Genomic DNA, 15,885 nt, shown 5'->3' with positions numbered 1-15,885 from the left:
GTACTTTTTCTAATCCCCTTGATAACCTGAGAAGTCATGTCAGGTCAGGTTTGGAATGTTTGCAATTTACATATTCATAAAAAAAAAAATGATATGAACAAAATGAATCTAAAACACATTTGAGGTGACTGTGTCCTGTTCATGGTTGAGGTTTTTTTTATAGAACCATCTGAAGCATGTTATTGCTGGTGCAGAATAAAGTATAACGTTTTTGGAGAACAAGTTTTGGCTGACTTTAAAACTAGGTGAATTGGGTTTAAAAGTGATTATAGATCACCACTAAGCAAGTCCTGACACCTTCAGTCGAGCTATAACAGTGTTTGCAGATCTCAAAATAATAAGTATGTTTAGTCTGTTACAGTGCGTCTCTTGAAGCAGAGGTCAGCCAGTTTAACCTAGTTTACAGTGCTGAGCAGGATGAGGTCTACAATGAGCCTAAAGTAAGTTTAATGGACATTCAAGGAATATGAATAAAACGAATGCACACAAGTTCAGGACGTGTGCTATTAATTGAAACCAGTGTACCTGCTTAAACAGACAATAGAAATAATACGGGCCCATTGGGCCCGCTGAGGCGTGCCCCATATGCCCTGGGGAGAGCCCTTGTGACAGGAGGTGCCCCTGCCTACCAGTCCCCTATTTCCCCACAGCCACCATTTTGGGGAAAAGTGCTTAATCTAGCAATGCAGCTAGGCAAAGTTTTGACCCACTGTCAGTTCATCAACATATACAAATGTAACTTTTTAAACAGAGATAAATTACTTTTTATGCAAGACTGACTATACCTAATATGGGGAAAAAAAAGACTTGGAAATATGGCAAAAACAACTTTTCTGTGAGAAAATATGCTTACCATTTCATCTACATGGTTCTATGTTCCACAGCAAGATGAAAAGGGAGAATGCAAACTTAAGTTAGGGTCACATTCACATTAACTGTCACTGTGTATGGTTGCCCAGATAGCCTACAGGTGGTGGCCATACATACCCCACTGTCCCCTATTTCTTTTCTGAATATTTTGCTTTATAAAGTCTCAAGAAGCTGTATGGGAAGTTTTGCCTTGGCTATTCCTTGACGTTCGATTTTGACTAGTTGTTCGAGCAAGTCCTTGTATTAGTCACCGTCTGCTGTGACAAGGCATGCGGGAGTTATTAAATGAGTCACCCCAACGATTCTTAGTTGATAAATGCGACAGCTTCAGCTATAACAGTTTTGGCATTCAAATATGGTAACTTTGGGCAAAGGTGTTCAATTTGACTCGACATTATTGGGATTAAATGGTGACATACCTGTGTGTGTGTGTGTGACAGTCAGATCAGATCGGAAACATTGTTCTAGACGTTCATACTCAATAAGAAGCCTCAGACTAGCCAACAAATATGAGAGGTGTTACAAATCAGTAGGATACATGAAAGGAATGGAAATATGGCCCAATCTTGTGATGCCTTTGAGCAATTAGGCAGAGTAGTGGAGTCTTAAACGCCGTCTCATCGCTCGCGGCTTGCTCTTGAAAGTTGTAGGCTACAGGGGACCTCTCCCAAAGTGGCGGTTTACTGAAGCGGACCGATTCGGGGATGCCCCTCGAGAGACACACTCAAAAAGAAGCCATCGGCCCCAGGATAGCACTCATTTACAATATAAGTTTAAGAACACTGAATCCGGCACGACATATTTAACCACATCCTTCAAGAAGAAAAAAAGCTAAGACTTTGCACTGCTGATACAAGAAACCATTGGTCAGGAAGTCTGCGTGTAGAGCATGCTCTGAGAGAATTTGGAGCAGTGGTTAAGGGCTGAAGGACTTGTGTACGAAAAAAAGAAAATTCAAAGCACCAACTCGTCTTATGAAAATTACACGTTTGCTGAGGGCAAAGTGGAAAGAGCGCGAAGAGGCGGGGTTGAGAAACTTTGACAGGCGGCGCTTCAAAAACGCTGCCCCAACCCTTCTTTACGCAGCAGCCAAGGTCTCTAGAACTTGATCACATAGCCTACCGATAGACGGCACTGAAACATACATGAGCTGCCAATATTTTTCATAGCTTTAAATTAGTCTTTTTCATCTACCTGTCTGATATTCACAGATGAACATTTGCCTCGGAAATATTCAATAGAATGTCTAGACGTAAACTTGGCAGCCGACCACAACACCTACGGGCAACTGAAGGTAAGTTTCTAGACATTCGATCAGAGACTTAGTAGACAAGTTGTATCCTTTTAAGCTGTATCCTACCAACACAACTGGCTACAAATCACCCACAGTAAATAAAGCGGAAAGACCTAGGCTACAAGACTTCCTGAACCTGTTACCTGCACACGAGGCTGTCGACACAAGATGCATTTTCTTTTTATTTAGCCACTATAAATTAACTGACGCATAATGGGTTACAAAGTAGCCTACTGTTGCATCCATGTCATCTCTTTTGTTGATCCTATTTAGCTTTTAACTTTTGCTGAAGATCAAGGTCACCGTCCATGCTCACAGTGCTGAGGCAGTTGTTTACTCTTTCTTTTCTCTTACAAACCTAGTGTGGTATATGGTCTGCTGTGGCACTTCCTTATTGCACGTCTTCATGGTCCAGTTTATGTCTGACTCTTTGCTCGTCCCAGTTTGTGCTTGCAGCCTAATTGGCAATGATTAAAGCAAACAATAGCCTGTTGGCAAGAACGGTAAACACATAGTATATTGTAAGCCAACTCTTATCAGAGTGAAAAGTGGTTGTTATTACTTCCTTTTAATTTAATTAATCTAATTTAGATTCTAATGAATTACTTGTAAGGGTTACTTGAGAAATGTTCTATGACAAAGAGTGGAACTATGAAGGCCAGTCGTGCATAGCCTGACCACAAGCTTTCAGTGCTGTATGTAACAGCCTTTTGTGGTTTCGCAAACACCCAGCACTATTCAAACAGGAAAAGTGACATTTTTGAATAACCATCTGTGAATTTATGCTTTCCGCTGAACTGTCTGTACCTGCAGCATGTCCTGCGGCCTAGTTTGGGCAGGTGGGTCCAGTCTTGACTACAAGCAAAGGCATCCTACCTGCAGGGCATTTCTGAAAGCCTCCTCAGACAGTTCAAAAAAGGTTTTTAATAATACGTTTAGGAATTATCTCTCATATTTACAAATGCATGTGTTTCTGGCATTGTGCTGACAACAGGATATGTGCAAAACACTGCACTGTCTAAATGGTCATAAAGAGGTTGTAGCTAGTCAGAGCAGGAGTGACCATGACAGAGGAAGTGGTCAGGTGCTGTTAGATAGGCGTGAGCGACATACTGAGACATTTTGGTACAGGTCATGGTCACCCTGACATTTTGTGCTTTGAGTGGCATGAAAAAAACGTCTGCGGTAGCCTGGAGGACAAACGGCTGACAGAAAAGTTGAGCTGTATTTGACTTTCCTTACAGATCACTCTCTTGCCTCATCATTGCCTCTTGATGTAGAGGCCCCCGAGCCAGCAGTGTCTCCTTCACCAGACAGAGCCTCCCCTCCCAAGACCGGTGGTCCTGATGTCCTCACGTGTGGACAGTGTGGACAGGCTTTCCCCCTGGGTTGCATCCTGGACTTCATTCAGCACAAGCAGGGCGGCTGTGGTCGTTACATAGCTGGACATCAGAGCCACACACCCCCTTCGCCCACCAGCTGTGTGTCGAGATGCGCCCCCAGAACCCAGGTCAGGACGGAGTACGTGGAGCTTAGAAGAATAATGGACAGGTCCTGGCCTGAGAAGTCAGAACAGCATAATCCAGGTGAGTGCGGGTTGCAATTTCCTCTTTTCTTTTTTTCTTCAAAATGACCCCCTTCTGTTTAGCAAACCTCCCCTTGTCAGGCTCATTAGCGTGGGTTGCCACGGTACCAGGTCCTCTGTGACTGTAAGACAGGTGCACTAATTGTGCGGAGAGGGCAGCCAGTGGTGCTCCATACCGGCCTCAGGGACGTGCAGCGAAAGTTGCACCTGAGCATCCCCTCGGCTTTGGTCTCAGGTGAAAGGGGACATGTAAACAAGGGTAGCAGACCGGGCAACAGTGCACACACTAACTATCCTTCCACTGAAACGCATGACACTGCATCACCCGTCCTCCTCACACACTCATACTGACATGGATTGTTGTTACTGGTTCATCTCATTTATGGCCTAAACATATCCTGTCATGTAAAAATCTAATAGAGTGCATATGTGTTGCATCCTCATCATCTAGATAGATTTACAACACATGGGATGTGATTAAAATTAGGGTGTATTGAAATAGAAATCTTTTGACCATGCAACATTTAGAAATCAACCTTTATTACTTGCTGTGGTATTGTTGTGGTGTAATGCACAGGCAGCAGTGTTTGTCCACTGATCTTTTGTCATATTTGAACATGAGTACATGTGTGCCACCAGTGCAGACCACATGTCTGTCTTCATATCTCTCCTGACTCGAAACTGGTTCCGCTTTCTCCTGTCCACAACGGGCCACAGGCCTCTCAACTAGAGAGCTGGCATGCATGCACAAACAGTTCTATAGAGTTATTTGATGTATGGCAGGGTGTTTGTGTGGGGAAGAAGTGGGTCTTATGTGCGGAAGAAGTGGGTCTTGCGAGTTTTGCCACGTGTATTTTGGCACTTCCTTTGTGAGGTGCTGAGTGGTCAGGCCAAACAGTCCGCTTCCTTCCGTCCAAACCCCCCTTGCCTACTGAGGCATGTTGTTTCTCCATTCTGACAACTCTTATTTGCATTGAGTGGCATTGGCAGTTTCCCATGATATGGGTAATAGCATACTTTTTCACCTTTAGTCAAAGACCATTTCAAAAACAAATACCGTAAATCCTCAAATAAAGGCCGGGATTCAATTAGAAGCCGGGATTCAATTAGAAGCCGGGCTTCAGATAGTAGCCGGGGTCGTGGTCCATACGGACAAATAAAGGCCGGGCCCCGAATACAAGCCGGGGGTTAAATAAAGTAGCCTACCGGTATATTACTGTAGCCTACCAGCATCAGTCCGTCGGCTCAAAGTAGGCATCACAATTTCATTGAATGCATTTCACAAATACATGTTCTCCTCATGTTTAATATTATATTATATACTATTGTTGGCTAATCTCATGGGCTGTTTGCAATAAAAAAAAGAAATGTCCCCAAGTAGGACTACTAGGCGAATGTTTAGCCTAAATGCACGTATCGTATAGCCTACTGTTGTTTATCTGTAACGTTTTAGTTGGCTAGGTTACTTTTTCCAGAAGGGATCATAAAGCAGTAGTAGACTTACGTAACTTTGATATTAAATTCAAAGAGATGGTGTATGCTGATTGCTGAAGAACATTCGGGAGAAAAAGCAGCAAAGAAGTTTGACATTGACCCGAGACGAATGTGATAGGCTACGACTAGCAGGTGGAGGTAGAAAGAAAGTTAGGCTGGATGTCAAACCAGCTCGTTGAATAAATGTTTTCAGTCCGCGATAAGCATAATAGAGTGTCTAGAAAAATGATTAAATTCAAGGCTTTGGAAATCTTTTCCTCCGTGACTGACAGTGGAGAGACCATAACTCCGATGTTTATTTTTTACGTTGACACCCCGACCTAAAGCGCTACGCGATGTGCAGGAAGTGTTGAACGCATATGCAATGAATTATATTAGCCTACTGCAATTATGCCCATTATTTAAATAATACAATTCTATAACAGAAGATAAGTAAGAAATAAAGGCCTGCCCCTAATACAAGCCTGCCTCAAATAAAGGCCGGTGCGCTGTGCAGCCTAAGTAAATACAAGCCCCGGCCACTATTTGAGGATTTACGGTATGTAAATACATGAAAATGACTCTGTTGAAAACATAGTATCATTGCCGATTTGCACAATTCTATCACTGCAAACAAATGCCTGGTCAGCCTGTGTGTGATGTCATATTTCCGGTAGTGTCATCACCTTAACATCAGTAGGGTGGCATGTTCTCTGATGTTTACTTGATTTAGTAGCTCACTCTCTCCTTCCAGCCCCAGTCTCTCTCTCTCTCGCTCTTTCTCTCTCTCTCTCTCTCTCGCTCTTTCTCTCTCTCTCTCTCTCTTTCTTTCTCTCTCTCGCTCCCTCTCTCTCGCTCCCTCTCTCTCCGTCTCCCTCTCTCTCTCTCCTCTCTCCCCCCCCTCTCTCTCCTTCTGGTGGGGAAGGGATGCTCATTAGCGCATCTAGGCAATGTGGAGTTTTAATTAGCAGGTATTGCTTTTGCCCAGTATGCAAGTGGCACTTTGGGCCAAATGTGAATCCTCACAAAAAAAGAGCCTGGGAAAAAGGAACTGCCTGTATTGTGTTTCACTCCATCAGCTCATTACAAAAGAAAGCCCCCTGCCCCCAGTGCTACAACAGACGGAGACATGAGACCGAAGTGTGCTGGTGGGGGGTGAAATAACATTTGTAATCCTGTCAATTTCTTCATTTTAACTCATCATTTGATTGCTGTGAAGGTGAAGGTTGCAGTTTATTTTGTCAAAGTATAAAAATATATTATTACGTAAACTACGGAACTAATAGACCATCAGTGGGGATTCAGAAAAACAGTGTAAAGATCATATTTCCTGTTATTCCTGTGTATCATACAGTGCCCTCCAGAATTATGGGCACCCTTGCAGAAGAAGATTGAAAATGCTTATGAAGACATATCCGTTATTAATGTTAATATAAGTTTAGTTCTGAGAATAAAGGAGACATAAATGAAGAATACATTTTTAAAACAAAATCATAAATGTCACAATTATTGGCACCCCAACTAACTCAAATTAAGGAAATGGTCGTGGAATATGAACCCATGCACCTTTTAACGGATTTTAAGTTGGTCTAAGTATTTAGGGAATTTTAAACAGTCAACAATGATTTCCTATTTCACTGGGATATGAAGTGTATAATGGAAATGAGCCCTAGTGACTGTTAACGGCAGAGATAGATAGACTTGCTCAAGCCACCCTCCGGTTACCAGCCCGAAAACCTAACCAGTAGGCCGCAGTGGCCCAAGTGTATGAGGTGACACAGGGCCCAAATCCCTTAGTCGTCCATCTTCATGGGAAATATTCAATAGCATTCCATTGCAGTAAGGCAAAGGTATGTTGACTTGTACAAGTCTGTGAATGAAAATAGCTGCTTGAGGTAAAATACCCATATCAACAATTAGGAATAAAGAGGTTTAAGAAATTCAAAACTATCACCATCCAGTCTGGAAAAGGACACATGGTTATTTGGTCAGCAGCCACAGTGAGGAGTTGCAGAACTCTTCTTGAGGTCACCATATCTCCAAATACACCACTGTCACCTTCCTGCTAACAGTCTGTTTGGAAGGTATGCCAGGAAGAAGCCATTTCTATCTTTTCGTCGCAAGCAAAAGCACTTGGAGTTTGCCAGAAGCCACTTGAACTTTAACTTGGACAAAAATTGATCTTTTAACATAACATAGAGATAAAGATGGATACAGGGAAAGTCAAATAAATAAAAGTGTTAAAGATGGCGGAGGATCTGTGATGCAATGGGGCTGTTTCTCCCCCAAAGGCCCGGGCAGTATTGATCTCATACGTAGCATAATGGATTCCAGGAAGTACCTGGTGATTTTACATGGAAATCGGGACTACTTCTACCAAGAAGCCAAAACTTGGTCGTGGTTGGATTTTCCAGCAGGAAAACAACCCAGAGCACGCATCAAAATCCACTCAGAAATGGTTAAACGAACACAAAAACAAGCTTTTGCCATGACTATGCAACTCTCCTGATCTAAATCCAATTGAAAACATGGGGCTTGAGTTGAAGAAGAGATAACAACAGAGAAGGCCCAGGATCTTGATTCTGCATTAAGGGATGGTTGAAAACACCTCCTGCTGTGTTCTAGAGTAATTACAAGAGGAAACTCAGTGGTTCTCTGTTGGCAAAAGGGGGTGCACAAAATCCGAAATGAGGGGGGGTGCTGATAATTACAACACGTATGTTTTTCGTGGTAATAGGCGTATATAGAATTAATGTTTTCTTTATTTGCTGAGTAAAGATAACATCTGTAAGGGGCATTTTCATGAGCCTTTTTCAATATAAGGGTGCCAATAATTTTGGAGGGCACTGTATACGAATTTTAAATCTATGTTTCAAGTGCATGAGCACTTTTGACAATTTAAACAAATGTGAACAAATACTAAATGAAAATATTAGGACAGAGAAACATGATGGATAGCGTTGAAATACAGCCTGCATTTATTTCCAGAGTTTTAGACCTCACTATTATCTGGAGATGAGCCCTCATACTCTGTAACTATTACTGTGATTATGCAACTCAGGATTAATTTTCATAAACCTTTACTGTTTTCACCAATCATATACTTATTTACAGTGTAACTGGTGGATGGCTCTTTGAAAGATTTGTCTCAACTGCTTTGGTTAACACTCACATTTTATTTGGTCATCTATCTAGTTTAGTTATCAAACTTTAAAGGATTCGCTTTGAGAGGGAGCATTTCACTGTCCTAGTGTGTATGATATAACAAGGTTTAAGTCTTTGTTATATTTTCCCACCATTGCTTCTGTTTCTGTCGGCATTTTCTTTTATGCTTATCGATCATTTTTCTGTTGAATAATTTTTTCCCTGAAAAATGTTTTTCTGCTTCTTATGTCTTCTTATGTTTGTGTTTCAGTGGCAGAGGAACCCCAGAGTTTTACCTGCCAGATGTGTCAGACTGTGTGTCTCAGTGCCTGGAGCCTGCTTCAGCATGCACAGCACACCCACTCCTTCAACCTCTACCAGGTAGATGAGGACGCCAGTGCTGCTCAACCTGCCCATCCACCTCAAGCCCACCATCCTGCCTCATTCACCTCATCACAGGGACCCACCAGCCTGAACTTCACCAAGCGTTTGCTGGAGTTAGTAGAGGTGAACGGGGCCTCTGAAGGTGGGGCATCGGGTGGTGCCCACCCTACCTCTTCCTCCCCCCTGGTGGCATCCCGCCCCCTTCATGCACTGTTAACCTGCGAGCACTGCGGCCAGGGCTTCCGCTCAACGCGCAGCTTGGCCGCGCACCGCCGCACCCTCTCCTGCGACCGGCGGTACCGCTGCGGCCTGTGCAGCTTCGCCTTCACTCAGAGCAAGCAGCTAGCGCAGCACGAGAGGAGCCACCACCGCGATGCACTTGGAGCTGGAGCTGACGAAGCCTCGCTGTGTCAGCAGGGAGATGGCAGCACCAGCGGTAGCAAAGGAGAACAAGGAGTGCTGAATGAGGAGACGCCTCAGTCCCCTGCCGGCCCAGGCTTGATTGTTCTGTCATCACGCTCCGCAGCTCCCTGTAGGACCCAACTGCAGTATTTCCATCCCCAGCTGGAGGCAGATGAGGACGGGCATGAGGAGGCCCAGCAGCCCTCGCCGCTTGGCAACTCCTCCGAGGGCTCCGTGGAGAGCGCGGGGAGTGGCGAGAGCGGCATCGCCAGTGGCAACTGCACGCCCAAGGGTCCGGAACAAGTCGAGTCGTGGGAGAGCGAGAAGGACCCGGACGCCATGCTCGTGTGGCCGCTACAGAGTGACCGGAGACCCGCCGAGGGAGGCTCGCTCAGGAAGAAGAGGGAGGAGGCGTGTGATTTTTGTGGCAAGTGCTTCCGGAACAGCAGCAACCTCACCGTGCACCGGCGCAGCCACACAGGTGAGCGGCCATACCGCTGCACCCTATGCAGCTATGCCTGCGCCCAGAGCAGCAAGCTCACTCGCCACATGAAGACCCACGGTGCCCGGGGTGCCCAGCCTACCTTCCAGTGCCAGCTGTGCGGTGTGCCCTTCACCGTCTATGCCACCCTGGAGAAGCACCTGAGGAAGATTCACGGCCTCAGCCATGCCAGTGCTGGCGCCTACACTCTCAGCAGCAGTGATGACGTCCAGAAGAAGGATGCCAGTGGCACAGCTCCAAGCCAGACCCAGGAACAGACAAGTCCAAGCATCAGTGAAGAATGTAAAGAGGAGAGTGCTGATGTTCCAGTCACACAGGACATAAGTGTGGCTTGAACTGCTGGTCTTAAAGAATGTGTGGGGAAATAAATCAAATAGAATTAGTCCCCGTCAGTATACCTATCGCCTACCACTGCGGTAAACTGCTTTTGTGAAAAGCTTTGCTGCCAGTGGAAGTTAAAGCACTCTGTACAACTTAGTGACACTCTGTAAGTCACCACACTGGAATATAAAAATGCACTGGACAAGATTAAATGTGAATATCATGTGGATATTTGGTGAGGTTCCCCCCTCTGCTAGGTTCATGATTAGGAGTGGAAAAAACAGGAAATAGTACTGCTTTCTTTGTAAGGGTTATTGCTGTTCCTTAAAGGGTTCTTTATATTTGACATATTTACAACTACTTAATCTGGGCAACGGGTTATTTTACATGTACGTTTTCTACAATTCAAAGGAATAACTGGATGTACATCAGTAACCGCTGTAGACCGCTTGCTTTAGTTATTTAGTATAAAATGGGTTTTCCATTTTGTTTGTGAGTAGTGTTTGCTGTAAACTTTTCTTTGTAGTTCACTATTCTGGAATAGCCAGAAGCCATGGTCTCAGGGACTTTGATGTTGTGACTGCTTACCTCTGCCGGGTTTAAAACAAAATGGGCATTCAGTTTTGACCATGAATAGTCAATTGATCCGACATTGCCTGTTTTGAAACTCCTTCATGTGCCTGTTTTGCCTAAGACCATTTCCTAAGTGTATTTGATCATAGTAAATACCAGTTTTTGCAGATATGCAAAATTCTTATATGCCTCTTAGAAAACACGGTGGTGAGCCATAAATGAGCACTTCAATGTTGTTGGTTTGTGAGTGGTAGAAGATATGATGCTCACTTTATGTAGACAGGGATGACGTATCCAAGATGTGTTTTGTTTCTTAGAATTTGTTGTCGTCAGGGACACAGTTCTCAGTGAATTCCGTAGTTAGTATGGAACGTGTGTGTGCAAAATACATTTGTTTGCATTTCTTTCAGGTCAATCCTGTTGTACAGTAGTAGCAACTATGCTTTTCTCGCCATGGTTGAGACTTCTTTATTTGTAAGTTTATAAAAGAATTGTATCCCTTCCTCCTCCTTCCTGTAGTGACTTCCATACCTGTGAAACTTATTAAAGAATGAAGATAGAAATCTGTGCCGAGCTCACATGTCATTTTGACTGGCGCGGAGACTTGCCCCTGCTTGTTAGGACACCATGTTACAACAGAGTTTCATTCAGCAGATCAACATGTCCCAGTGATGTTCTCTGCCAGCTAAAGGGTTGGGTCAGTACTACTTGTTTTTCACTTTAACATCATTGTGTTTGTAAGAAAGAGACCATGTAGGTTTTGTTTGGACTTCAGAGAAAGATTCCTAGAAGAAAGGTGACTGCCAGGGAGTGACCCATAGGTCTTAGACTAGTTCTGTACAATCTTTACCTTAAATAGAGGCATTTCATTTGCGGAAAATGAATCCCAATAAAATACAACGCTAGTTCAGTATATTATGTACATATCCCACAGGTAACAGAAATTATAAGTCGGCACTGACATAACATTGCGTATGTTTACATTTGTAAGGATAATTGTAATGACTGTAGGTTAATGCAGGCAAGGAATTCTATTTATTAACATAATTGACTAACCCTAGCTTGTATCTGAGGAGTCCTGTAGTTACTTACATACAAACAATCATAAGTGAAAGACGATAATAGGACTATGTCTGTGTTTAAAACATTATGCGACAAAACATAACCAGTTAGCACTAAACAGTCTTGCTAGCCCTATACTTAAATTCCTGTGTCATTTTCTTTGATCATCCTTTAGCAGGTGCTAGAAAAACAAAGAACAAAGAATTCCTTACTTTTGAGGAAAAACTCTCATAATTCCCTTCATTGTTGAGTATCTCTCACCCCCACACCTCCTCTATTGACAGGAGCTCTCTGATCTCTATCTTATTAACAAGCTGTGTTTAATTATCTTTCAATACAAATGCGGAACACAGAGACCATATGTAGGCCATGATTTTGCGGACGCATTTTAACACAGAGTTGGGCCGGTGACATTCCTCGGCCCTTCAATGTCAGTGATTTACACGTAAGCCCTTGGGGACATGTTACAACCGCAGTCTCAGTGACGCACCAGTTGGTGTCAGTATGAGGTCCAATCGCACGTTGTAATGTGAGAATGCAGAGACATCTCCATCCCCCACTGGTTCTCACAAAATCCTCACATGAGAATGTTCCCAGGAGCTCCTGTCTTATTGTTGAGCCTCTCTACACCTCTGACACAAAGCAACAGCAGTTGCTCCACCCCCAGACAGACTGGCCTTTAAGATGGTCATCAACCAATTAGGAATCTGGTCACTGCTATTGTTAACAGTGATTTGAGTTGTTGTTATCTAATGAAGCACTAAGTCTTATATCCCTGTTAATTGTGAGTGCCCAAAGAAGGGTCTCCAGGTAAGGCTTCTGATTTCAGAGATTTTGAGAGGGTAAATGCTATTTTTTCTTCTCCACATCTCCTTGTGGTACACCAACACTTAGGGGACACAGTTGTTCAGAGTGAGAGGCATGAGTTCTTCTCTAAGCTTCTGTGATTTTAAATGCTTCATCACTGCTTAATGCAGGTGTCTGAAGGTGAGCACCTTTAATTTCACATTGCACTTTGAAGCTTTAAAGCCTATTAGTAAACACTTGATTCAATATCTTTATTTCTCCATTAGGAATTTCTTTCTAATGAATACACACTGTCACCCAGGCCTGTCCTCAAAACTTGATCAAAGAATTTCGGCACACTTATAAATTAATTAGGACACTAATAAGTCTGATACAAATAGGATTTTCAATTAATTACAATCTGTGCTACCATACACATTCCATGACTATCCCGGAACAACTATTTTATTAACTCTGTCTTTGTGAATTTGTGATTATTAGTCTTTCTTACTCAAGCTGCCATTACATCAGAACCATTCTTCAAAGCCCTTAGGAACATAACTGCCATTGATTAATACATTCTCTGATCATGAACAGTGTTTCACAATTATTTATATCAAGTACCTTGGATGTCATTTCTGTCACAACGGGGTCCATTTGCAAACTGAAAAATGAATAACACACATGCTGTTCAGTCAAAGGCCTATCTTAGAATGGAGGATTAGAAAGTACAGGTCATGCTGACCACAGCTCTTCCTTAACAGCAACAGTGGCTTCTCCAGAGATAAAGAAACTGTCAGATACTAAATGATGACGACAGAGCTCGATGAAGCAAACGTCTGTTTTATTGACCAATGTTCTAGTTAGAGAGGAATATGTGTTTTGGTCAACAACAGACCTTTTTTCAATGCTGGACTCTATCTATCTACTATTATAAGACAATGAAACAGGTGGAATAATACACACATTAATAAGACAGAGTCATAGCACAGACCCTTCGCTGTTCAGTGTTCATAATGGCATCCTTTTGCATCCTCTGGTGGTGAAAAGGTAGGTACTACGACTGAAAAAAAAAAACACTGAAAAATCAATTATTATGATAATTATCGATTATCAATTTTGATAGGATTATCACGGCATTAATTGTTGATTTCTTATTTTCTGTTGCTCTTCTCAAACAAGCACAGCAGGAAATGTTTTTTTTTTTTTTAGCAGCTGCGGCTCATTTCATATTGTATCAACTCAGGAAATTGACACCATGCATTGTTGAATTCCTGTGTCTCTTTTCCAGGTTGATACTCATACTCACCAGTTCCACCCCATAAGTGAGTGTGTGGTTGTACCAGGGAATGCATAAGGTCTTTGGACTCATTTAGCTTCATCTTTGTATAGGAACCAAAATAGCCCCTAATACAGCACTGTACGTTTTTGTTTCTCACGATCTGTGATCTTTTTTTTGTCTGTAGAGACCTGACCATGCCAAAGGACCTGGCCATGCCAATGGTGCCCATGCCAATGGTCAGCCAGCGTTGGTGACACACAGAAAAGGTCACATGCTGCCTGCCATATGCACATGCCTGAGAGGCAGCCAGATGGGCATGTGGAGCAGCAGGTGTATGGGAGGCTGATGGAGATGGTGGAGTAGGAGGCAGGGGGTGGAGTAGGAGGCAAGGGGGTGTAGAGAGAAGGTGGCGATGCCACATTGGAGGTGGGGGTTTGGCGGATGTAAACAAAGGCTAATTGTGGAGTGAGAATATGGCATTATGGTAACAAGACAACTGGCTCGGCGAAATACACTGGGGGCGAAGGCAGCGCGGGTAGAGATATTCCAAACGCGGGGCATCTTCAAAGCCCTCCTCAGCCAGCTCCCCTTCCAAGGCAATGGCCCTAGAGTAGATGTCTGCCTCCTCAGACTTCTGCCACTGGCATAGAGAGTCCAGTGTGGTCATTCCAACTCAGTTGTACATGGAGATGGAGGTTTAATGGACACCCAGCACGCATCCCATGCTGGCCCAGCAAGCCAATATTGGGGGCTTACAACTAGCCTTGATCATGAAAAGACTAAGGCCCCGTCCCATTCATCTTCCCTTCGAAGTGGAAGGGTGAAGTGCTAGGGTGAAGTGGTAGTAATGGGACAGGGACTAAGGGTCTTATGCCTTTAACCTTATGAGAGCCAGATATTGGGCATGAATGGTCATGTTTGCATGTTTGTGGATGTACCTTTAAGGTGTGTCATATAAGGTCATTAGAATGGTTCACCTTGACCTCAGTCCTCAGACTTAACAAGAAATGGGTAAGTATGGTAGAGGGCCAATGTTGCCTCTATTTTACGTCACTATTACATATTTACCATGAAATTAAATGTTTGTGTTTCATTAATTTCATTGCTTTAAATAGTTACAATATGTCATACCAAACTGTACTTCATTGCATTGACCTCAGAGGAAGTATATTGTGAAAGGGGTTGGAAGTAGGATACAAACTTACAGCCACAGATATCAGGCTCCAGACTGGTTTCCAATGGTTTCAACAGGCAGAGCTGAGAATGTTCCCCTGTGTTCTTTAAACAGCACAAGCTGTAACTGAACAGTTAACTTTAATAGCAATGCTCCAATCCAGACCATAAAACCATTCTTAATGTCAGTTTTACATATTTACATAGTAAAATCCCCTCTACAGTGGTGGTCCCTATCTCCATGTATAGTGGCATACCAGGTTACTCCTTATGTGTCATTTGGAAACACCAGATATGCTCCATTCCTAACATGCATCCCATCAGGTCTATGCCCTTCTCTTCCATCAGTTCCACAAGCATGCTGTGGTATCCTCTCTGGTGATCTTGCCCTCCACAATTACGTTACCTTAAAGAGGAAAAACCTGCCACCTCTTGGCCCAGTATAGTAAGGCAGCATCAACTGGGTCAAATTCAAAGACACTTCTGACAGAGGGGCCATGAAGGAACAATGACGTACATAGTGGGCCACTGGCTCTTTAATTGCACATGTAATCTTAATAATCTAAATTGATATAGCAATTTGAATTAGTGCACATAAATACTACTTTATTTACTCTGCAATGTCTATTTTCCTTCCATCAATTCAAACTGCTATTTAAGGCTAGTTATATTAGTCTTTGGTAAAGGACATATTCTGTGGTCATATGACATATTCTGTCATACCTGTGGCCATACATTTTGTTATTGACCGGACACTGAGATATCTAGGCTGCTGTCTGTTACCATGGCGACATATAGTGGGGTATATAGAAGTTTGAGGTTTCAACAAAATAAAATATTAACCCCAAACTGGCTTAGGGTTTGCTCTACTTAGACCTCAGGGCATTATGAAATCAGAAAATTTGACTATCTAAGCTGTCATACAAAACTACAAAAACTGTGCTTATACAAGCCTCCTCCTTTGTACCTCACAAGATTAAAGTGAAACATTAAATTGCCATTTTGGATATAAGACTGGTGAATATCACAGAGAA

General features: G+C 43.1%; 1 protein-coding gene across 1 annotated transcript; it reads left to right on the top strand.

Annotated features, from left to right (window-relative positions):
* Positions 1-2,112: 2,112 nt before the first annotated feature.
* Positions 2,113-9,989, top strand: znf296 (zinc finger protein 296; the record flags this gene model as incomplete). Its single annotated transcript, XM_080845139.1, has 3 exons — positions 2,113-2,164; positions 3,445-3,750; positions 8,638-9,989. 3 exons carry the CDS (start codon positions 2,113-2,115, stop codon positions 9,987-9,989), a joined length of 1,710 nt encoding a protein of 569 aa, XP_080701265.1.
* Positions 9,990-15,885: the final 5,896 nt, after the last annotated feature.

This window comes from Sprattus sprattus, assembly GCF_963457725.1.
Source record: "Sprattus sprattus genome assembly, chromosome: 9".
Classification (NCBI taxonomy): domain Eukaryota; kingdom Metazoa; phylum Chordata; class Actinopteri; order Clupeiformes; family Clupeidae; genus Sprattus; species Sprattus sprattus.
Note: the sequence above shows the minus strand (reverse complement) of the source record. Positions and strands in the feature narration are given on the sequence as shown.